This window comes from Schistocerca piceifrons, chromosome X, assembly GCF_021461385.2.
Source record: "Schistocerca piceifrons isolate TAMUIC-IGC-003096 chromosome X, iqSchPice1.1, whole genome shotgun sequence".
NCBI lineage: Eukaryota > Metazoa > Arthropoda > Insecta > Orthoptera > Acrididae > Schistocerca > Schistocerca piceifrons.
Genome location: NC_060149.1, coordinates 119,724,935 through 119,746,617, shown reverse-complemented (window position 1 = coordinate 119,746,617; position 21,683 = coordinate 119,724,935). Strand labels below are relative to the sequence as shown.

Sequence of the window (21,683 nt, the reverse complement as noted above, 5' to 3'; positions counted from 1 at the left end):
GGCTTTTCGCGGATGATGCTGTAGTATACAGAGAAGCTGCAGCATTAGAAAATTGTAGCGAAATGCAGGAAGATCTGCAGCGGATAGGCACTTGGTGCAGGGAGTGGCAACTGTTCCTTAACATAGACAAATGTAATGTATTGCGAATACATAGAAAGAAGGATCCTTTATTGTACGATTATATGATAGCGGAACAAACACTGGTAGCAGTTACTTCTGTAAAATATCTGGGAGTATGCGTGCGGAACGATTTGAAGTGGAATGATCATATAAAATTAATTGTTGGTAAGGCGGGTACCAGGTTGAGATTCATTGGGAGAGTGCTTAGAAAATGTAGTCCATCAACAAAGGAGGTGGCTTACAAAACACTCGTTCGACCTATACTTGAGTATTGCTCATCAGTGTGGGATCCGTACCAGATCGGTTTGACGGAGGAGATAGGTGGTGGTGGTGGTGGTGGTGGTGGTGGTGGTGGTGGTGGTTGTTGGGATGTTTAAGGGGGACTAAACTGCTAAGGTCATCAGTCCCCCATTCCAAAAACAGGCGAGACATAAATGCACGAAGCATGTAAAACTCCAAGGGGAAGGAGACTCCCCCCCAGGCCCTAAAAGAACACAAATGCGGTAACTAACACTACAGACACGAAGAGTACAGACGAACACCAGACAAAAGGAAACAGAAGAAAAGAAGATGGCCAGAGACTGGTTGACTGACCACGACAACAAAAAAGGAAAAGAGTCAACCTACCGACTACACACTAAAATCTGCAACCAAATATGAGAGACTCAAGGACAAGAGACACACAAAGGGAAAGGAGCAGGACCTCCCTAAATGGAACCTTAAAAAAAGACTACCACGGATAAAATGTAAAACATTGTCAGCCATGGAGGCATCGTCGCATAAAATCAAAGGCAAAGTGCCCGGGAGATTAAAAGACTGCCAGAGGGTGCGCAGTCGAGGACACTCCAATAAAATGTGGGCGACCGTCAGCCGGGATCCACACCGACACACGGGGGGATCCTCCTGACGCAAAAGATGGCCGTGCGTCAGGTAGGTATGGCCAGTGCGCAGCCGACACAAGATTACAGAGTCCCTGCGAGAAGGCCGCAGGGAGGGGCGCCACACATCGGTCGTCTCCTTGACGGCCCGCAGTTTATTCGGGGCTGTCATGCCACGCCACTCAACAGGCCACATCCCAAGCACCTTACGGCGCAACACCAGCTGCTGATCGCGAGCCGTAAGGCCGATCTCCAAAGCTGGGGCGTTGATCACCCCTTTGGCCAGCCTGTCAACACGTTCGTTCCCCGGGATGCCAACGTGACCTGACGTCCAAACAAAGACCACCGAACGACCAGAGCGGGTAATGGTGGAAACAGACTCCCGAATAGAGGACACCAGAGGAGAAGAGGGATAGCAGCGGTCGATGGCCTGGAGGCTGCTCAGGGAGTCACTGCAGATGACGATGGACGTACCTGAGCAGGAACGCATATGCTCAAGAGCGCGCAATATGGCCACCAGCTCTGCAGTAAAAATACTGCAGCCAGCCGGCAAGGAGCGCTGTTCAACATGGGCAGCGTGACCAAAAGCGTAGGCAGTACGACCATCAACCAGGGAACCATCAGTGTAGACAGGCTCATAGCCCGGAAATGAGGCGAGGAGCGCAAGAAAACGGCGACGGAGGGCCACAGGCGGAACCGAGTCCTTGGGTCCCTGTGCCAAGTCCAGACGGACGGACGGCCGGGGCAAACACCAGGGAGGCGTAGGTGCACGGACCCGGAAGGGAGGCAGAAGAGGAAATGAGCCCAGTTCCGACAGCAGGGACTGGACGCGGACAGCTATGGAAAGCCCAGACCTAGGTCGCCGTTCGGGCAGATGGAGGACCACGGCAGGGAAAAGCAGGCGATAATTGGGATGGCCAGGCGAGCAATGCACGTGGACAGCATAGTCAGCGAGCAGTCGATGGCGGCGAATCCGCAGTGGGGGAACCCCGGCCTCCACCAGTAGACTATCCACGGGGCTCGTACGGAAAGCGCCAGTTGCAAGCCGAACCCCACAGTGGTGTATGGGGTCTAACAACTTCAACACTGAGGGTGATGCAGACTCATAGGCCAGGCTCCCATAATCAAGCCGGGACTGCACAAGGGCTCTGTACAATCACAGCAGCGTGCAGCGATCTGCACCCCAAGACGTGTGGCTAAGGCAGCGGAGGGCGTTGAGGTGCCGCCAGCATTTTTGCTTCAGCTGAGTAATATGGGGAACCCATGTGAGCCGGGCATCAAACACGAGTCCTAAGAAGCGGCAAGTGTCCACCACTTCAAGCAGGTGGCCGTCGAGGCAAAGTTCAGGATGAGGGTGGACTGTCCGACGCCTGCAGAAGTGCATAACTCGAGTCTTGGCTGCAGAGAACTGAAAACTGTGAGTCAGAGCCCATGACGCTGCCTTGCGAACGGCTACTTGCAGCCTGCGTTCGGCGACTCCCATAGTTGTGGAGCTAAAGGAGATGCAGAAGTCGTCGGCATACAAAGAAGGAGACACCGACGACCCCACGGCTGCAGCCAAACCATTAATGGCCACGAGAAACAAGGAGACGCTCAACACCGAGCCCTGCGGGACCCCATTTTCCTGCATATAAGATTAACTAAAGGCGGCACCCACTTGCACCCGGAAAGAGCGTCGCAATAAAAAGGTTTGAAGAAAAGCCGGGAGCTGACCACGAAGACCCCAGTCATGTAACGTAGCAAGGATGTGATGCCTCCATGTGGTGTCATACGCCTTCCGCAGATCAAAAAATACAGCAACGAGATGCTGACATCGGGCAAAGGCCGTACGGACAGCAGATTCCAGCCGCACCAAATTGTCCGCTGCAGACCGGCCCCGACGGAAGCCACCCTGGGATGGAGCGAGGAGACCGCGCGACTCAAGGACCCAACACAAACGCCGCCCCACCATACGTTCGAGCAATTTGCACAAAACGTTGGTGAGGGTAATGGGACGATAGCTGTCCACCCCCAGTGGGTCCGCACTGGGCTTCAAGATGGGGACAATAACACCATCTCGCCATTGCGACGGGAACACGCCTTCGCTCCAAATGCGATTAAATATCGCGAGAATGTGTCTCTGGCAGTCCCTGGAGAGATGCTTCAGCATCTGCGCGTGGATGCAGTCTGGTCCTGGTGATGTATCAGGGCAATCGGCGAGGGCAGCGAGGAATTCCCTCTCGCTGAAAGGAGCATTGTATTTTTCAGAACGACGCGTGTGGTATGAGAATGGCGTCCGCTCGGCTCGCTCCTTTAGAGAGCGAAAGGCGGGGGGATAAGAGGCAGTCGCAGAGCTCTTAGCAAAGTGCTCTGCAAGCCGTTCAGCAATGGCGGCAGCGTCCGTGCAGACAGCGCCATCCAAGGAGAGCCCAGGGACACCCATAGGGGTCTGGTATCCTTAAATCTGCCGGATCCGGGACCACACGAGCGAGGGGGAGACATGGGAGCCCAAGGATGAGACATACGTCTCCCAGCACTCCTGCTTACGCCATGCAATAAGACGACGGGCCAAGGCACGGAGCCTCTTAAAGGTGATGAGGGTCTCTCGAGACGGGTACGGCCTATGACGCTGGAGAGCCCGCTGACGGTCGCGAATAGCCTCAGCAATCTCCGGCGACCACCAGGGCACAGCCTTCCTCCGAGGGAGGCCAGAAGAACGGGGGATGGCAGCCTCGGCCGCTGAAATGATGGACGTGGTTAAAACAAGGACCACCTCGTCAATGTCACCCTTTGGGGGAGACTCAATGGTTGCAGCGGAAGTAAAAGCCGGCCAGTCAGCCCTCTGGAGAGCCCAGCGAGGCAGGCGCCCAGAAGAATGACACTGGGGCAGTGACAAATAGATGGGAAAATGGTCACTACCACACAGGTCTGGATGCACTCTCCAGTGGAGGGAGGGGACAAGTCCAGGGCTGCAAATAGAGAGATCGATGGCCGAGAACGAGCCATGGGCCACACTGAAATGCGTGGGAGCACCGGTGTTCAAGAGGCTAAGGTCGAGCTGAGCCAACACATGCTCCACGGCCCGACCGCGGTCATCGGCGACAGTCCCACCCCAGAGAGGGTTGTGGGCATTGAAATCGCCCAGAAGCAGCAAAGGTGGCGGGAGTTGAGCCAGCAGCGCAGCCAAGACATGTCGGGGGAGCTCCCCATTCGGACGAATGTAAACAGAGCAAACAGTAATAGCCGGCGAGAGCTCAACCCTGGCAGCGACTGCCTCTAAAGGCGTCAGAAGGGGTACTGGTGAGCTACAGACAGAGTGGTGAACAAAGAGACAAATCCCACCTGACGCTCGTTGACAGGCAGCGCGGTTCTTATAGTATCCCCGATAACCGCGAAGGGCGGGGGTCCGCATTGCCGGAAACCAAGTTCCCTGCAGAGCAATGCAGAGAACAGGGGAAACACTCAGAAGCATCCGGAGCTCAGGCAGGTGGCGGAAATAACCGCTGCAGTTCCAATGGAGAATGGAAGCAGGAAGGGACTGGGAGGGCGTGAATGCGACTAAGAGGCAGACAGCGCCTCAGAGCCAACTGCCGCCACCGGGGGAGAGTCAGCCGAGTCCCCCAAGGGTTCCGTGAGGGCGAGATCCGCGGCAGAGGCGAGGATCTCCACCTCATCCCCGGAGCCAAGACTATGTACAGCAGGTGGTACTGAAACCGCCGGAACGTCCTTCTTCTTGGACACATTCCGTTCCTTCTTCTCACGTCGGCCCTTAGGGTGAGAGGGCTGGGAGAGCTTCTCTGAAGGAGCGTCGGAGGCTGACGACGACACAGAAGCCCTACGACCAGCAGGTGGCGGAACCTTCAGCCACTGGCTGACATCCGGCTGGGTAGGAGAAGAAACGGAGGAAGGGAGAGCCCCGAGGGACCCCTTCCGCGAGAGAGGAACCGGCAGAGGCAACGCCGGCAAAGAAGGAGGGGGAGGGATCGAGCCCCCCGGTTTTGGAGGAGATGTCACTCCCGAAGTAAGCGTGGGGGGAGCGACAGAAGAGGGTTTGCCCCCAACTGCTAAGGGGGCAACAGAGGAAGGCTTGCCCCCAGGCACGAGGGGGGCAGACAGAGATACACGGCCCCGAGGGCCCACCGAAGGCGGCACAGATGAGGCGACAACCGTCGCTCGCGTGGGCGACGATAACGTGGCTGCAGCATAAGATGGTCGAATGGAAGCAGGATACAACCTTTCATATTTCAGTTTTGCCTCTCGATAAGTAAGCCGGTCCAGAGTCTTAAATTCCATGATCTTCTGCTCCTTATGAAGAACGGGGCAATCCGGCGAGCATGGAGAGTGGCGCTCCCCACAGTTGACACATACGGGCGGAGGCGCACATGGAGAATCGGGATGAGAGGGGCATCCACAATCTCGACATGTAGCGCTGGATGGGCAACGGGAGGACATATGCCCAAACTTCCAGCACTGGAAGCACCGCATCGGGGGAGGGACGTATGGCTTGACGTCGCAAAGGTAAACCATCACCTTGACCTTCTCGGGCAAGACATCACCCTCGAAGGCCAAGATAAAGGCACCGGTGGCCACCCTGTTAGTCTTGGGTCCTCTATGTACATGACGGACAAAATGTACACCACGTCGTTCCAAGTCGGCTCTCAGCTCGTCATCGGATTGTAACAAGAGGTCACGATGGTAAATAATCCCCTGGACCAAATTTAAGCTACTGTGGGGAGTGACGGTAACAGGGACGTCACCCAGCTTATCACACAAGAGCAACGCTCGTGACTGGGCTGGGGAGGACGTCTTGAGGAGGATGGACCCATTCCTCATTTTAGACAACCCCGCCACTTCCCCAAACCTATCCTCCAGGTGTTCCATAAAAAACAGAGGCTTCGTCGTAAGAAAGGAGTCACCATCAGTCCTGCTGCAGACAAGGAATCGCGGTACGTAAGGCTCCCGCTTGGCACTAGATCGGCGTCCCTCCCATGGCGCAGCCAACGAGGGGAACGACTGAGGGTCATACTGCGCAGCATCAAAGTCTACTCTACCTCGCTTAGAGACGCTGGTGGCCGTGCGACCACCAGCTTGGTGTGGCGCAATGAAGCGCAATAAATCACATCTGCCCAGATGCCACCTACTCCGAACGAGGGCTCTCCCCAAGGGCGCCACCCAGCCAAAGCAACAGGTACCTGGCCGATATCCCGTTGCCCGGAGTCCCCGTGCCCCAGACAAGATGGGCACATACTCCTTGGCATGCATGGGGAGGAAACAGCTCTGGCATCTGTAGTGCGATCCCTGCGTGGTCAGGGGGCTACCACCAAGAGGTTACATGACGACCCCACCACAACGGACTGGCTACCGTGCTGGATTTTAGGTGTTGAAAGGGTCCACAGTTGTCGTGGGCGCTAAGAAGAAGAGGGCGCACAAGACGAGAAGGAGACAACCCAGAAGATGTTGGGCGTAGTCCCCCCCCCCCCCCCACACGACAATAGGTAACATGCAAGATGGTGGAGCATGATGGACCAATAGAAAAACACCACATAAGGTGTCCTTCCCCAAATGGCACGCACTAACAACGGAAATTTGGGAAAAAAAAAGGGAGGTCAAACCCAAGAGGGGACCATCACAGAAGGCCAAAACGTTTGAGACTCCTTTTAGTCGCCTCTTACGACAGGCAGGAATACCACGGGCCTATTCTTACCCCCGAACCCGCAGGGGGGGGGGGGGGGGACGGAGGAGATAGAGAAGATCCAAAGAAGAGCGGCGCGTTTCGTCACAGGGTTATTTGGTAACCGTGATAGCGTTACGGAGATGTTTAATAAACTCAAGTGGCAGACTCTGCATGAGAGGCGCTCTGCATCGCGGTGTAGATTGCTCGCCAGGTTTCGAGAGGGTGCGTTTCTGGATGAGATATCGAATATATTGCTTCCCCCTACTTATACCTCCCGAGGAGATCACGAATGTAAAATTAGAGAGATTAGAGCGTGCACGGAGGCTTTCAGACAGTCGTTCTTCCCGCGAACCATACGCGACTGGAACAGGAAAGGGAGGTAATGACAGTGGCACGTAAAGTGCCCTCCGCCACACACCGTTGGGTGGCTTGCGGAGTATAAATGTAGATGTAGATGTATTTCCCTTTCTTCTTGTTTGTGAGTCAAAGTTTCAAGCAGATAAACATCAAAATTAGTCAAAAGAGCATTATTGTACTGCAATTAAGCAAGTATGAAACATGATAACACACTCATACTCTTCACCAATTACAAATAATGTGCAGTGGTATTTAATGGTGGCTCTTGCATTTTCAGCATTTAAACAGTGAATATATTTTGTTGGTCATAGTTTGAAATGGCATTCATACAATGAAGCCTATGCTTTTAACCAATATTTTCTCTCAATTCACAATAATTTAATTTCTTCCTAGTATCTGGAGTACAGAATTATATCCCCAACTGATCTGCATGTAATTCATTGTCAATACCCAGTATACATTTTAAAATATTTTCACACTGCAGTAAAATTTTTACACTGCAGTACAGCTAAACTCTAGTTGCTGCACAAAACAGATACATTGACAAGTGAATCTGATCATTTTAATGTTTGCAGAATACTGAAACGAAGTGCTGGTCTCATTTCTAATATTGTTCAGTACACTGATGTGTCCCTCTATAGCATTAAAACATAAGCTTTTGTGGAATGTACTGCTGCTATTAACATGGAAGTTACTTCAGGCTCAGCACAGGAAGTTTTCCTCTATCAAAAGTAGTGGTTACTGAAAACCCATTGTCTTATGAACATGTCACATAGTAAACACACAGTTATACTATATGTTCACTTCCATCCTGCAAATCCAAGCTCACATATTAACCAGCAAACTACTAGGGACAAAAATGAATTTGTATCTAAGGAAACTAGGACAGTCAGATTTTGAGTATCTGGATTCAAAATTGAACTATTCACACCACTTTCACAGAAACTGATCATAATATTTGAGAAAGATGCTTATGAATACCTCATTAACTAAGACATGAGCTTGTGGTAAGTCTGCAACTGTCATTTTCCTGAAACCTGGTGTTTTAGTTGTATCTGGGAGTTTGTAAAGCTTCAGTGTTCTCTGCATTGTCATATTTCTACTTAAATGTGAGAATTTCACTTCAATGAGCTTTTTAGGATTGAGTGAACGATGCCAGTATCTGCAACAATCGAGAAAAACAATGTTACTCAGATGCTCAAGTTAGTAACACATTATCTTAAAAATATGGAGGACAGTCTTATGTAATCCTAATAAGTTGTTGCAAATATAAGACACTTATATTTCATATATACTGTACCTATATAAAAGCACTCCATCACACACTATCTATCAACTGTATATCAAGACAGAATATCAAATTAATTCCACCAAGATTTGACGTCACATTGATAAAATTATTGCTGTTATAGTCTCAGTTCAGATGTAACAATGCTTGAGAGGGTCAGAGGAAGGGAAAGGGTGGGTGTATATTATGAGAAGAGAGAGAGAGAGAGAGAGAGAGAGAGAGAGAGAGAGAGAGAGAGAGAGAATGGCATTATTCAGAAAATCATTTCAATATTTACAGGAAAATGGTTGAGAGAAATTTGATAGAAATCATGGACTACCTGAGTATCTACATCAGAAAACCTAGACAAGTTCAGGGCACGAAACCACCTAAGGTGTGCAATGTTTTCTAAGTAGATGAGCTCCCCCAAGACATTCATGTGGTTTCTAGGATATCTGTTTGAATTTATGGTGTTGTCCATTACCCCAATTTCAATATTATTTCAGTCTACACATTAAATACCAGCTTTTCTCCATAGTTTTGGTCACTTGTGTTAATTGAAATGATCAAGCAACATGGCATAACATTATTTAGAGAGTTATCAATTCATAGACACACAAACATTTAAATGGAAATACCCTCTTCCATAATTACATATACGTAACTATCTAGTGATATATCTACAAGAGTAGTTCTTCTGGTAAAAATCTATGAACAGAAATCTTAGGCACCGCACCACACCACACACGAAACTCCTTAAGGCTCAATGCTTAAACATAGGCTGTGGAAATGTTTTGTGTAATGAAAATAATTTATGCACAGCAAATCCTGTGAACAGTATACTGGTTTGTTATCCAGCCCTCACCAATCAGTGAAAGAACAAGTACATGATTTATTAAATGGTCTTTTCCAAGCAACTGTAGAAATAATGCTATTTTGAGTTTTTACATGTGGTGGAAGGAGGAAGATACACTGATAAGTTACAACATAATGACTACCGTCCACCACAAGTGGATGCACGCTCATGGTGTTGCAAGCGTGTGACACAGTAAGGAAAGTGTAGAAGTGGAGCAGAGATGAACCATTCTAGCAGCAATATGGCTACAAATGGGGAAACCGACTGACATGTGCAATTTTCACAAAGGACTGATTGCTATGGCCTGACACCGAAACCCAAGTATCTGAGAAACAGCAAAGCTTGTTAGCTCCTCAAGTACTACTATAGTGAACATCTATGGAAAGTGGTTGAAGTTAGTGAAATCATGCATAGGAGACAAGGTGTTGGACACCCACACATCACCAAATGTGCAGATTGGAGGCTTTCTGACTCTATAAAGCAGGATACACATAACCATCTTAGTTGCATGTGCGGGCCGCTTCTACTCTTCCCAACACCGGGTCGCCCTGTCGTCAGAACAGCACAGGCAAATTTTGAAACAAGGGTCTATAATAACATGAGCCACCCACCAGCAATTTTTAGGAAATTAATGGATCTCATCTCTGTGAACCTTCATTCGTTAATGTAATGTAGACAATATTAACTGAATAGTATATCTTGACTAGGAGCAATGGGCACACCTATGATCTTTTAATATTGTTGCACCTGATGATGTGGCTTTAGACCTAAAACTGGTTGTGTATCAAAGTAATAATTTTACCAGCTGTCAGCAGAATTCTTCATAACTTCATTCTGACATTGACCCAATGATGTTTTAAGTTGTGATCTAAGGGGATACAGTATCATTGAGATTGGAACATTGATCAATGGAAATGTGTCACCTGGTCAGATGGATAATATTTACTGTTACATCAGGTTGATGTCAATGGTCCTATCGAGATCCCCCATCTCAGAGCAAGCAGTTGCTCAAAACATGCATCATGCCATTGAGGTAGGGTGCTAGGGTAAGTATTATGCTATGAGAGAGAGTCATCTGGGCTTTGATGGCATCTAACGATAGTAATTGAAGGCACCGTGACACTGTGGATTATGTTAACATTACTGCTGATCACCTGTACCCCTTCATGCTTGATGGTTTCCCTGAAAGCAATGGCATCTTCCAGCACTATAGCTATCCAGGTGATAAGGCTAGAATCCCAGTGGTTTTTGGGGCGTGACAGTTAACTTGTGTTTATGTATTGGCCACTAAATTGATCTTACAGGAACCTGATTGACCACATGTGGGGTGCTATAAGGCACCAGCTTTGCACCCACAAGCCACTGGCCCACAATTTATGGGATTGCATAACCCATACATAGACATTTGGTGCCACATGCCTCAGGAAACCTACTAAGGACTTGTCAAATCTACATAATATAGAATTGTAGCTGCACTGCATTCCAATTATGGACATTATGCTATAAAGCAGATGGTCAATACATTTTGGATCATCAATCTATGTTTCACAAACAGCAAGAGTAATGGTAGAATACTATGATTTTTTGTAATTATGGGTACTGGAAATTAATGCCCTTTTTTACATTAAATTCAAACAGATAGACTGTTAACGAGTTTTTATTTTAATCAATAATGTAAGCACCCCCATTACCACCAATCTTATGCCATCGTGTGCAAATTTTCAGTGCCGGCGCGATAAAAATCAATTGGGTTTTGAGCAAAATATCTGGAGATGGCATTTTGGACATCATCCACATTTTCAAATTTTTTGTCACTTAGAAAATGTTGCAGCAATTGGAATAAATGGAAATGACTCACCATTTGTCCAGCTTTCAGCACTTTAAAATGAACAACCTTGTGAACACACTAACAAACCTGGCTTAGCTGTACTTCACGGTAATTTATTCAAGAGACAGCCAATGTCTTTTGCATTTTTTTATTGTCGCAGAGAACTCATTTCTCATTTCCAGTGATCAAGCAATCAAAAAATGCTTCTGTATTGTACCACTGAAGCAGTAGGTTGTATATGGTGGATCAGTTAGCTTCGTTTATCTTTACCAATCTGCTGCAAATGTTCATTCGAACCAATGTTGGTTAAGAGTGTTTGATGGTTCCTTGATTGAACAAGACGGATTTGCTTCCACTTCCACCCTTAACATGTCGTGTCTAAAGTAGTTGGTGTTCCTGATCAATACGAGTCAGAAAGATCAAAATGAAAAGATCAGAACTTAGAAAACTAGCTTTGGCATTTATAAATGGCTAATGCACATGGATAACACTGAAAATGTTTTTAGTAGCAACTGTTGTGTTACTACCCTTTCAAAACTCAAAAAGCACTTGACCAGCATTCAATAAGTAACACAATTACCTTTTTTTTTTTTTTGCCCCCTGAAAGCAGATTGGTTTTATTCAGGATTCCAATACACTATATAATCTCTTTTCACCCTGAGTGAAAATTTCTTAAACCTTTATCTGATACATACCAGTTTCCATACATTGTGATCTACATCTACATCCATACTCCGCAATCCACCATACGGTAGATACAACTAGCATCTTCTCTCCCTGTTCCACTTCCAAACAGAACGAGGGAAAAATGACTGCCTATATGCCTCTTTACGAGCCCTAATGTCTCTCATCTTATCTTTGTGGTCTTTCCGCGAAATGTAAGTTGGCGGCAGTAAAATTGTACTGCAGCCAGCCTCAAATGCTGGTTTTCTAAATTTCCTCAGTAGCAATTCACGAAAAGAACGCCTCCTTTCCTCTAGAGACTCCCAATTGAGTTCCTGAAGCATTTCCATAACACTCGCGTGATGATCAAATCTACCAGTAACAAATCTAGCAGCCTGCCTCTGAATTGCTTCTATGTCCTCCCTCAATCTGACCTGATAGGGATCCCAAATGCTCAAGCAGTACTCAAGAATAGGTAGTATTAGTGTTTTATAAGTGGTCTCCCTTACAGATGAACCACATCTTCCAAAAATTCTGTACAATCACGTAAAAATACTGACAGTTTGTTCAAGAAGTGAAAAGCATAATCCTGCAACTCAAAACACACACATGTATAGAATCCAGTTGCTACTTGAATCATGTGTTTAGACACCTTACATATGTAAACTTAAACATTTCAGTATAAAGTGATTCAGGAAATGCCTTGAACCAACAAAATGTAAGAAAATGTGTTTATCTTTGTGAGGCATGGCTTTGTCTACTCATTAAAGTTTGAAATGATCTGTTGTGCTCTGGTGGTCACAATAGTAAACAAAACAGCTGCCAAACAGAACCTGGGGACTATTACACTCATAGCAATCTTGAGTTATACAGGAGAGTGATGTAGCTGAGCCACAACAAATTTAAAACCAAACCCGCATAATCACACAGATGAAGGTGGGAAGTGTTATTCCCCACTCTTCTGGCTACAAAACCCTCTTTTTCAACATAACCCCTGTTATATGTGACAGCCTTAAGCCACCTTACTGGGAGGGCCTGTACGACAACATGGTACCAATCTACTGGTCGATGCTGGAGCCAATGTCTTACTGCACGAATAACCTCCCCATCAACCACATAATGCTTCCAGTGGAGTGCATACATCATTGGGTAAAACAGATGGAAGTCTAAAGTTGTGAAATACGGACTGTAGGGTGGATGAGGAAGAACTGTCCAATGAAGTTTTGTGAGGACCTGTCAGATGTGCAGACTTGTGTGAGGCCTTGCACTGTCATGGAGACAAACATGCTGAAGTCATTTCCTCAGTTTCCTAAGGGCAGCACAGTACACTTCAGAGTTGATTGTTGCACCACGAGGAAGGATATCAAACAGAATAACCCCTTCATAGTCCCAGAAGACTGTCACCATAGCTTTACTGGCTGAGGGTGTGGCTTTGAACTTTTATTTGCAGGAGAGAGAGTGTGATACCACTCCACAGATTACCCTTTTGCTTCCGGTTTGAAATGGTGAATCCACATTCCATCACCTCTGACAATGTTCAAGAAAAAATTGTCATGATCAGCTTTGTAACATGAAAGCAGTTCTGCACAGATGGTCTTTCATTGCTCTTTACGGTCTTCTGTTAGGCGGTGAATAACCCAGCGAGCACACATCTTCAAGAACCCCAACTAGTGGATGAGTGTAACAGCACTACCAACAGACATGTTTTGTTGAGCAGCGAGTCGTTTGATTGTGATCTGTTGATCACCTTGAATGAGTTTGTCCACATGTTCCAACAATGCAGGAGTTACAGCTGTGTGCTGTGGGTCGGGATGCAGGAGATCGGACAGGATTGTCCCACCTTGTTGCAATGATGACAAATGCCTCACCCAACGACTCACTGTGCTTTTGTTCACTACTGGCTCCTGAAGACATCCTGTGAGTGCCTATGAACATCTGTGATGCACTGGTTTTCTGCCAAAAGAAGCTGAAATTTGCTGAGAAAAAATGTGTTTCATTACTTATTGAGCACCCCTTGTATAATGCTGGATATGTATCTTTTCTGGTGTTTGGCTAGCCAGTTCATTATGAATTGAAGAAGAAGGAGAAGAAGGAGCTGAATAAACAAGTCACTAATTGTAAAATGTCTTTGGCATACAAACGAATATTGAATAGAGACATGGACAGAAATGACATTACTTTCCTGTTCCTCTAATATTATATATAATCCACTGCTTTAGTTCAATTGGTGGCCAGCATGTATCTCCACACACACACACACACACACACACACACACACACACACAAAAACAAACAAATCGCCTATACGTAGCCTAAATCTCATTACATACAAACCAAAAATTGTCTATGGGGCATAGGATGACCTAACAGCACAGAATTGCAACTGAAGTAGTAGTAGTAGTAGTAGGCATTCATGCGAAGTAAATGCATTTTATTATGTACTGAGGAACAAGATACTTCTGTCATTCCATTAAAAAGTTGAACATCAGTAAAATTTTCCCAAGTTGTTGGATGCTTACATAGTAATGACAAATGAGTCAGAAACACAAACATTAATATTATTTTACTGATCCTCTAATAAATATCTGAAGAACAACAGATTATCAACGCTCTGTAAAACTGTAGAAACAGGTACTGAATTTAGAATGAAAGCATTCACACAAGTTCAGACCTTACAAAATCTGCTTGTAGCATCGCTATGACACTGATATGAAATGCTGTACAACACTTCATTGTTGTTGGATGCTTACATAGTAATGACAAATGAGTCAGAAACACAAACATTAATATTATTTTACTGATCCTCTAATAAATATCTGAAGAACAACAGATTATCAACGCTCGGTAAAACTGTAGAAACAGGTACTGAATTTAGAATGAAAGCATTCACACAAGTTCAGACCTTACAAAATCTGCTTGTAGCATCGCTATGACACTGATATGAAATGCTGTACAACACTTCATTTTCAAATATAAAGAATATACAGCAGTATGTATGCTTTTGGATACGGTCTGCCTTTAGCAAAACACAATTTTGTTTTTTAACCCAAACATGTTTCACTGCACTAGCAGCACCTTCAGTTGGCTTTTATTTTATGGCTGTTAAAGAATGTTCTTTTACTATTTGTATACATGTAAATATTAGTTTTTAAATCGTAATTACAGATATCTGAAAACACACACAAAACATGAATTCATACCTTTTTACCACATGGTGTGGTTTTCCTGATGTATTATGTTTCTATAGTGACTGTTTTGTTTCACAGTTTGTCACCTGCAACCACTTACACCTTAAGGTAGTCAAATTATTGAAGCCAAAATTACGATTTGAAAATTGTTATGGCTATGCCTGAAATTAATTAATTCTGTGTGTGTGGAGAGGGGGGGGGGGAGCTCTACCAGGGTGTATACGTGGACAAGGAAAAAAAATTCCAGATTTCCCGATTAAGAATACAATTTCTCCCGGATGAAAACACCCTTTTTCCGTGTCATTTTCCCTCAGAACTGTAAAACTTATCAATCCTTTTGAATGGTTATGTTTTTATATGTGGGCATAGAATTTCCCAGCACTTTATAAAACAAAACTCAGGGAAGAAACCCCTTTTGGAAAGATTTTTGATGTGCAGCAATATATACGCTGCATATTTTCTTATTACAAAAGTATAAATTCAAATTCCATCAAACACCGCATGTTCCTTTCCGAACCATTGCAATGCGCTTTTGTAAGCCAGTCATTGCTCATGTCATGTGATCTCACCAGCCGATGACAGTGGATATTCAGACCCCAGGACACATGATGTAGTCAGCTAATAGCAACATCACTGTGAAGTAGCACGGATACACAAACAGGGAAAGTTAATGTTTTAAATTAATATACATAGCATTGCTACAAAAAAAGCAAAGCCTTCACGTATAATACTGATCTTTTTTGCGTGTGTTACACTTTAAGATATATCATACTAATGTGCCAGTAAAAGTCCAGTGACTTGTGCTCAAAGTTTTCCACAAATAAATTCGCTACAGCAGAGGAGAGAGAGCTTTAAGAAATTCATCGTACATAGTTCAACTTGCGTAAAAGGAAATTTACTTTCAAAGTAACACTTTTCAAACCACCATTCGCAATATTTTCACACAACATGTTAGAAATAGGTTTGTTTCACTAGTTGTCAGAGAGCGCCAGATAACAGGCACCACCGCACTTTGGCAGCTACTATGACGCAGGACGCCCATATGTTCATACGTGTAAAACATTAAAAGATCTTACATTATGTCATAAAAGCAAAAAGACATCAGAGGATACTCCAAGAGCATCAGAATTTCGTGAACCATACTAAAACGGCACATTTAAAGTGCATACTTAAAGAGCACATTCATATATCCAGATTCCCAATGCAGTAGTGCTCGAGCTGATATTAAGCTTTTCAGTGTGGGTTTCAGGATGTAAATTTTCTTGGAGTACCAGTACTGTATTAACTCATTTTTGATTCTTTATTATGGCACAATGCCATACGTGCTAGAAGATGAAATAGTGTGCTTGAAATGCAGCGAGCAGTTGAAATTAGCCAATAGTATGGAACTAAACACTTCGTTTCAAACACATTGACTGCCTCAGCATAAAAGGTTAATAAAAACCAAATTTGTTTGGCAAAGTGACAAAAATAACTTCATTGTTCTACAAGGCAATTAATGCATGACTGTCAGAAAAGTGGAAATAAAATAAAATCTGAAACTAATAACATCTATTGGCCTTCCGTAATTATGTGAATGTATTTTAATTCACTTGATAGCTCCCGGCCACAGAAATCCGTTTTGTTTTCATTTGACGTAAGAGCAGTAAACGAAGAAGAAACAGCAAAATCACTAAATGTAAACACTGGTCACTGGAGACGACACACTTCCCCACTATAACTCAGACTGCTCTGTGCATCAGCCCTGGATCTATGCTATTTCCGAACCTGGGCAATACTAAGACAGTGCCCCCCCCCCCCCCACCACCTCCCTCGAGCATTTGAGATATGTTGCCAAAAGTTTAAAAAATAGAATTTTCAAAAATATGTTCATTTTTTAACGCACATCTTTCTGAAGATGTCTGATACATAAAACATACATGTTTGAGGAAATGTAAGACACGTTATTTGGTCCTAAGTGTGCCAGAGTGCAGTGCCACCCCTCTTCACAAGCATTCTTCTATCACACGTCACTGTATTTCGCTCCGTGGAATTTAAACGTGTATATTTTGTACTGGATGAAATCAAACTATAATCAGGACAGTGGAAATTGAAATGTCTTCAGAAAATTTGCACTCTTTGTTGCCTGTTAGCTAAAAACTTTCTGTTTTGGGTAACAAAATTAAATATAGGATACATAAAACCAGTAAAGACAAGAGACAAGCAAGACAGTACAGATTTCTTCAATCCTTAGCTCCTAGCATTGTTTTCTCTCTAATCTTGCTACAGCTTTACATGGCGTGCTTTCCTTTCTGTGAAAGAATTTAGTAAGTCATCAAAGTTCGTCAAACATTTTGCTACATGAAAAATCGAAACATCGTTGTCTAATACTGCGTAAGCTGTTAATACAAATAGTACCCAAGACTGGTGTGGTTTCTCGATATGATTACATCTGTTTTGTCACTATCTGCTTGATAAAGCAAAATAAGCCTTTCTAACACTGCAGAAATTGTAACACACACCAAATGAACGAGACTGTTTTGGTACAAATGGTCATTTTTATAACATGACAGAATATAATTGACGAAGACCAACATAAAATGCCTGTTAGGCCTATTACGAGCAAAAAGCTTTATGTTAGAAAATAGTTTCACATTTCACTCATATGCTCCAGTTTCTCGAGCATGAGGTTGAAAAGTAGTAGTACCAGATTTTTATATAAATTTGGAATCGTCATATTCTTCCCTAATTTGTTTGATGTCCCTGTTTCTTCTCCTTCCTCGTTCTAACAGACAATTTTGTCATGACTAAATGCCTTTGTCAAAACTTATACGCTGATTAACTTCACTAACTCTGCCAGAATCACTGGTTAAGTTATCCCTGATTATTCTCCGGTTAGGAGTTGTTATTTTTGTACAAACCATTTTGCGCGCTACTTCCAGAACAGAACTTAAGCGGCTGCTAGATGGGGGCTGTACAACTGGCCCTTACTAGTGTAGCGATCTGGTCAAAAATTTTCTGACAAAATTTCATTTTCTTAGATACACCAAGAAGATAATACATAATCTTTCTTACCTGTTTTTTCTGTTAGTCGTTTATTTACACTCTGGTAGTCGGACTCTATGGATTTCCCTAGTAACTATAACAACGCTGATCATTCACAAACCCAATCAACAACATAATCAGACAGCGATTGGCGTTCACTTGTTCGGCTTTACTCCACTCAGCTCGTATAGCCCAGTCCCCTTTTGCCTGCAGGAAAGTTTATTTCTAGATGCGACGAGGATTCCCCCAACAGACATCACGTACACTATGCACGCATTCAAAAATCAACTTAGATTCATTCAGAAATCAACTTTCAAGAGTGTGTTCAAAAACCAACAGGGATGCGTTTCAAAATTATATGACTAACTGATAAACCAATGTGCTCCGGATGCTAGGCGCTTTGTGAAACAAAGTTTTTTCACCTGAAGAATATGAATTTGCCCCCGCCCCCCTCCCTGCAATTGTCTCCCGGGTCAGATACCTGCTAAAACAAGGGATCAGTTGATATGACACATTCTGAGGCATCAAGGAATTGTCAATTAATTTCATACTGGAAGGAAGAATAAGGGGTGGGGGTGGGAGTTGTGGTGGTGGTCATGAGGGAGGAGGGAGAGGTGGTATTAGTGAGAGGGGGTGTGGTGGTATTAGTGAGGGAGGGGGGTAGGGGGGAATAAAGTGAAGATGACGAGACTTGAGACTTGCACAGGATAGAGTAACATGTAGATCTGAAACTTCCTGGCAGATTAAAACTGCGTGCTGGACCGAGACTCGAACTCGAGACCTTTGCCTTTCTTGGGCAAGTGCTCTACAAACTGAGCTACCCAAGCACGACTCACGCCCTGTCCTCACAGCTTTACTTCTGCCAGTACCTCATCTCCTACCTTCCAAACTTTACAGAAGCTCTCCTGCGAACCTTGCAAGACTAGCACTCCTGAAAGAAAGGATATTGCAGAGACATGTAGATGTGCATCGAACCAGACTTCAGACTGAAAGAGGAGAAGAAAATAACAATGCTAATTTACTAGATAACATTATTAAAAAGAGAGAACAATTTACAGTTCTTTTAAATTCTTGGAAAAAAAAGTTTTAAGTGGTGCAAACATAAAATCTATTTCACAACATTTATACTTCATTATTCAGTTTCACAATTACCACTATTTAATATCAACCTCACAACTGACAACACTTAATGATTACTACTTGTTATAAGGCTTACCTGCATGTTCCAACAGGTTTGGGCAAAACAACACCTGCAGTATATACAGCTTGAAAAATTCCACACAGGTTCACACGACGTGTTATTTCACGAATTAGAACTGGTGCAACTCTTTTTGATCTCAGCTTTTTATGTACGCATAGGAAGTTTATCTCAACCATTTTCCGCTGTCTAAAAACAAACCATCAGAAACTAAGTGAATCATGGGATAAGAAAAATGAACTTTAGTAAATTGACTTAGTTATAAAATTTCTCAATGAAATGCATTTCTGTGTTAATTACACAAAAATATTCCAATTTGTAAAAAAACAGTTTAATGACGAACAGGATACATCTGTCAGTGTCACTGGGCATGACAATGCAAAGACTGGCTCCAGCTATCAAATATTCATAAATTTGAAACTACAGAACATACACCATTTTACTTCTCCAATGGGGAAAAAGGAAACACTTCACACAAAACAGAAGCGTGAAAAGTTCCATTCCATAACATGAATGCTTTTATTGCCGAGTACGTGTCAATAAATTTGGCAGGCTTAGCAGTACTGTGGTGTTACTTTTAACTGAATTATAGTTGGAAAGGGGCACACCACTTCTTGCCACTATGCTAATGGCACCACCCAAAATTAGAAGTAATTTCTCAGGTCCTGACAACAGACACATCAACTGTAGCAGACTCTTTGGTCAGACTGCACAGCATTAAAACCCATATCATTAAAATGTGATTGCAGCTGTATCTGGATGTTTATGAAAACAATTTTACTACATTTTCCACATGGCAAAGTCAGATGTGCCAAGTATTTTCAAATACTGGAGGCAGATTCCTCTAGCTATGTCTAGTTACTTTTCATTTAATATCAGTATAATTAGATACTATAACTCATATATTGAGTTAAAAATTTAACGCTCATTGCTTGATATTATTCGAATTACATAGGTACTCTAAAGGAAAATCTCAAGGACTAGTATTTTTCTCATTGCATGTTTTCTTATTATGCATAAATGGTACATTCTATAACATAAAGAATGCAAACGAGTGGAAATTTCACTAGACTTGCACCAACAAATGAAACAATTCAGAAGTAGTTCAATTACAATACAAAAATCCAACTGCATTTTTCGCTGCCAGTTGACCACATAATATGAAAAATGTCAACAGTCACCAAGATCTAATTTGGGCAACAAGTAATTGGGTCCTATTGAGTATCACATTCAGGTTATACCAGAAAACCACTGTAATAAAAAAAATTGAAACATGGAAATTCACTATGTAAGAAGAACGAAGTTTATTATACAACAGTGATCTGGCTAATGTACTAACACTGTACACATCCAACTCAGCATAATTACACACCATTCACATATGAACATTTTTTGTTCTCCTATCATTATTCCTAAACATCACAATCATGAGCACAAGCCTTTTTCCCCCAACTCTGTGAAGCTGACTTAACAAAAAATTTTCATCCCGAATGAGATTTTCGCTCTGCAGCAGAGTGTGCACTGATGTGAAACTTTCTGGCAGATTAAAACTGTGTACTGTACAGAGACCCGAACTCAGAATCTTTGCCTTTCGCGGGCAAGTGCTCTACCAACCGAGCAACCCAAGCACGACTCATGACCCGCCCTCACAGCTTCAGTTCTGCCAGTACCTCATCTCCTACCTTCCAAACTTCACAGCTCTTCTGGTTCGGAGAAGAGCTTCTTTGAAGTTTGGAAGGTATGAGACGAGGTACTGGTAGAATTGAAGATGTGAGGGCAGGTTGTGAGTCATGCTTGGGTAGCTCGGTTGGTACAGCACTTGCCTGCGAAAGCCAAAGGTCCCGAGTTCAAATCTCGTTCCGGCACAAAGTTTTAATCTGCCAGTAAGTTTCAAAAATGTTCATTCTCACTAAAATGTTAATAATAATTTTTAGAATACGTTAATACAACTTACTCATTATATAGCCTCAGCATAGCAGGAATTGCACTTATAAAACCTACTAAACGATTGCTCTTAATTACACGGACACCACAGTGCCACTCTCTTTTCCACCCAGGAGGTTGTAGCGCCCTGCGAAGAAAAGATACGTGTAAGAACAAGAATTTGCAACACCCAAAAAGAGAAAATAGTTACTCCTTTATGACAAGGCACTAAAATCTGAATAAACAGAAATCACATAATAATAATCATTTTATTAATTTAGTATAATTATTCAATTAATAGGAGGAAGTGGTTTGTCTTTTGCTCGAGTGGTGGACGAGGTTTCTGTCAGCAAACAGGTGATCAATTATGAACAGCAGGCTTGCAGGAAGGGATGTAATTAGCCACACAGTGATTTTGAAAATTTACAGGAAACCTACATAAGTGAAAGTTAGAATTTCAATCCAGCTCCTCCCAATTATATTGAGTATTTAATTGTTAACCCTCTGTGATCTATATTCCACATCAAAACAGCAGAAATTCAAAATGAATTTTAGTCCAGTTCTACTCTTTCTACTCTCCAAGTATATAATTTACTGGAAAGTTACAAATATAGATAAAAATTTCAAGTTAGTATTTGACTGTGTCTCTCGTGATGATGTCTGTGTTTATGAAAACATGACTTGAGAAGCTGTTATGCAAACACAGTATACACACATTCATAAGGGCA

General features: G+C 43.7%; 1 protein-coding gene across 2 annotated transcripts in view; it reads right to left on the bottom strand.

The window, feature by feature from the left end:
- The window catches only part of LOC124721325 (glycylpeptide N-tetradecanoyltransferase 2-like), a 97,836-nt gene that overhangs the window by 25,794 nt on the left and 50,359 nt on the right, over nt 1-21,683 (bottom strand). For both annotated transcript variants that reach the window (XM_047246236.1, XM_047246237.1), the window contains 3 exons: nt 20,987-21,103; nt 19,051-19,221; nt 7,990-8,170 (listed from right to left, as the gene is read on the bottom strand). In XM_047246236.1, the coding sequence (XP_047102192.1) occupies nt 7,990-8,170; nt 19,051-19,221; nt 20,987-21,103 (469 nt within the window). The remainder of the gene's footprint in view (nt 1-7,989; nt 8,171-19,050; nt 19,222-20,986; nt 21,104-21,683) is intronic.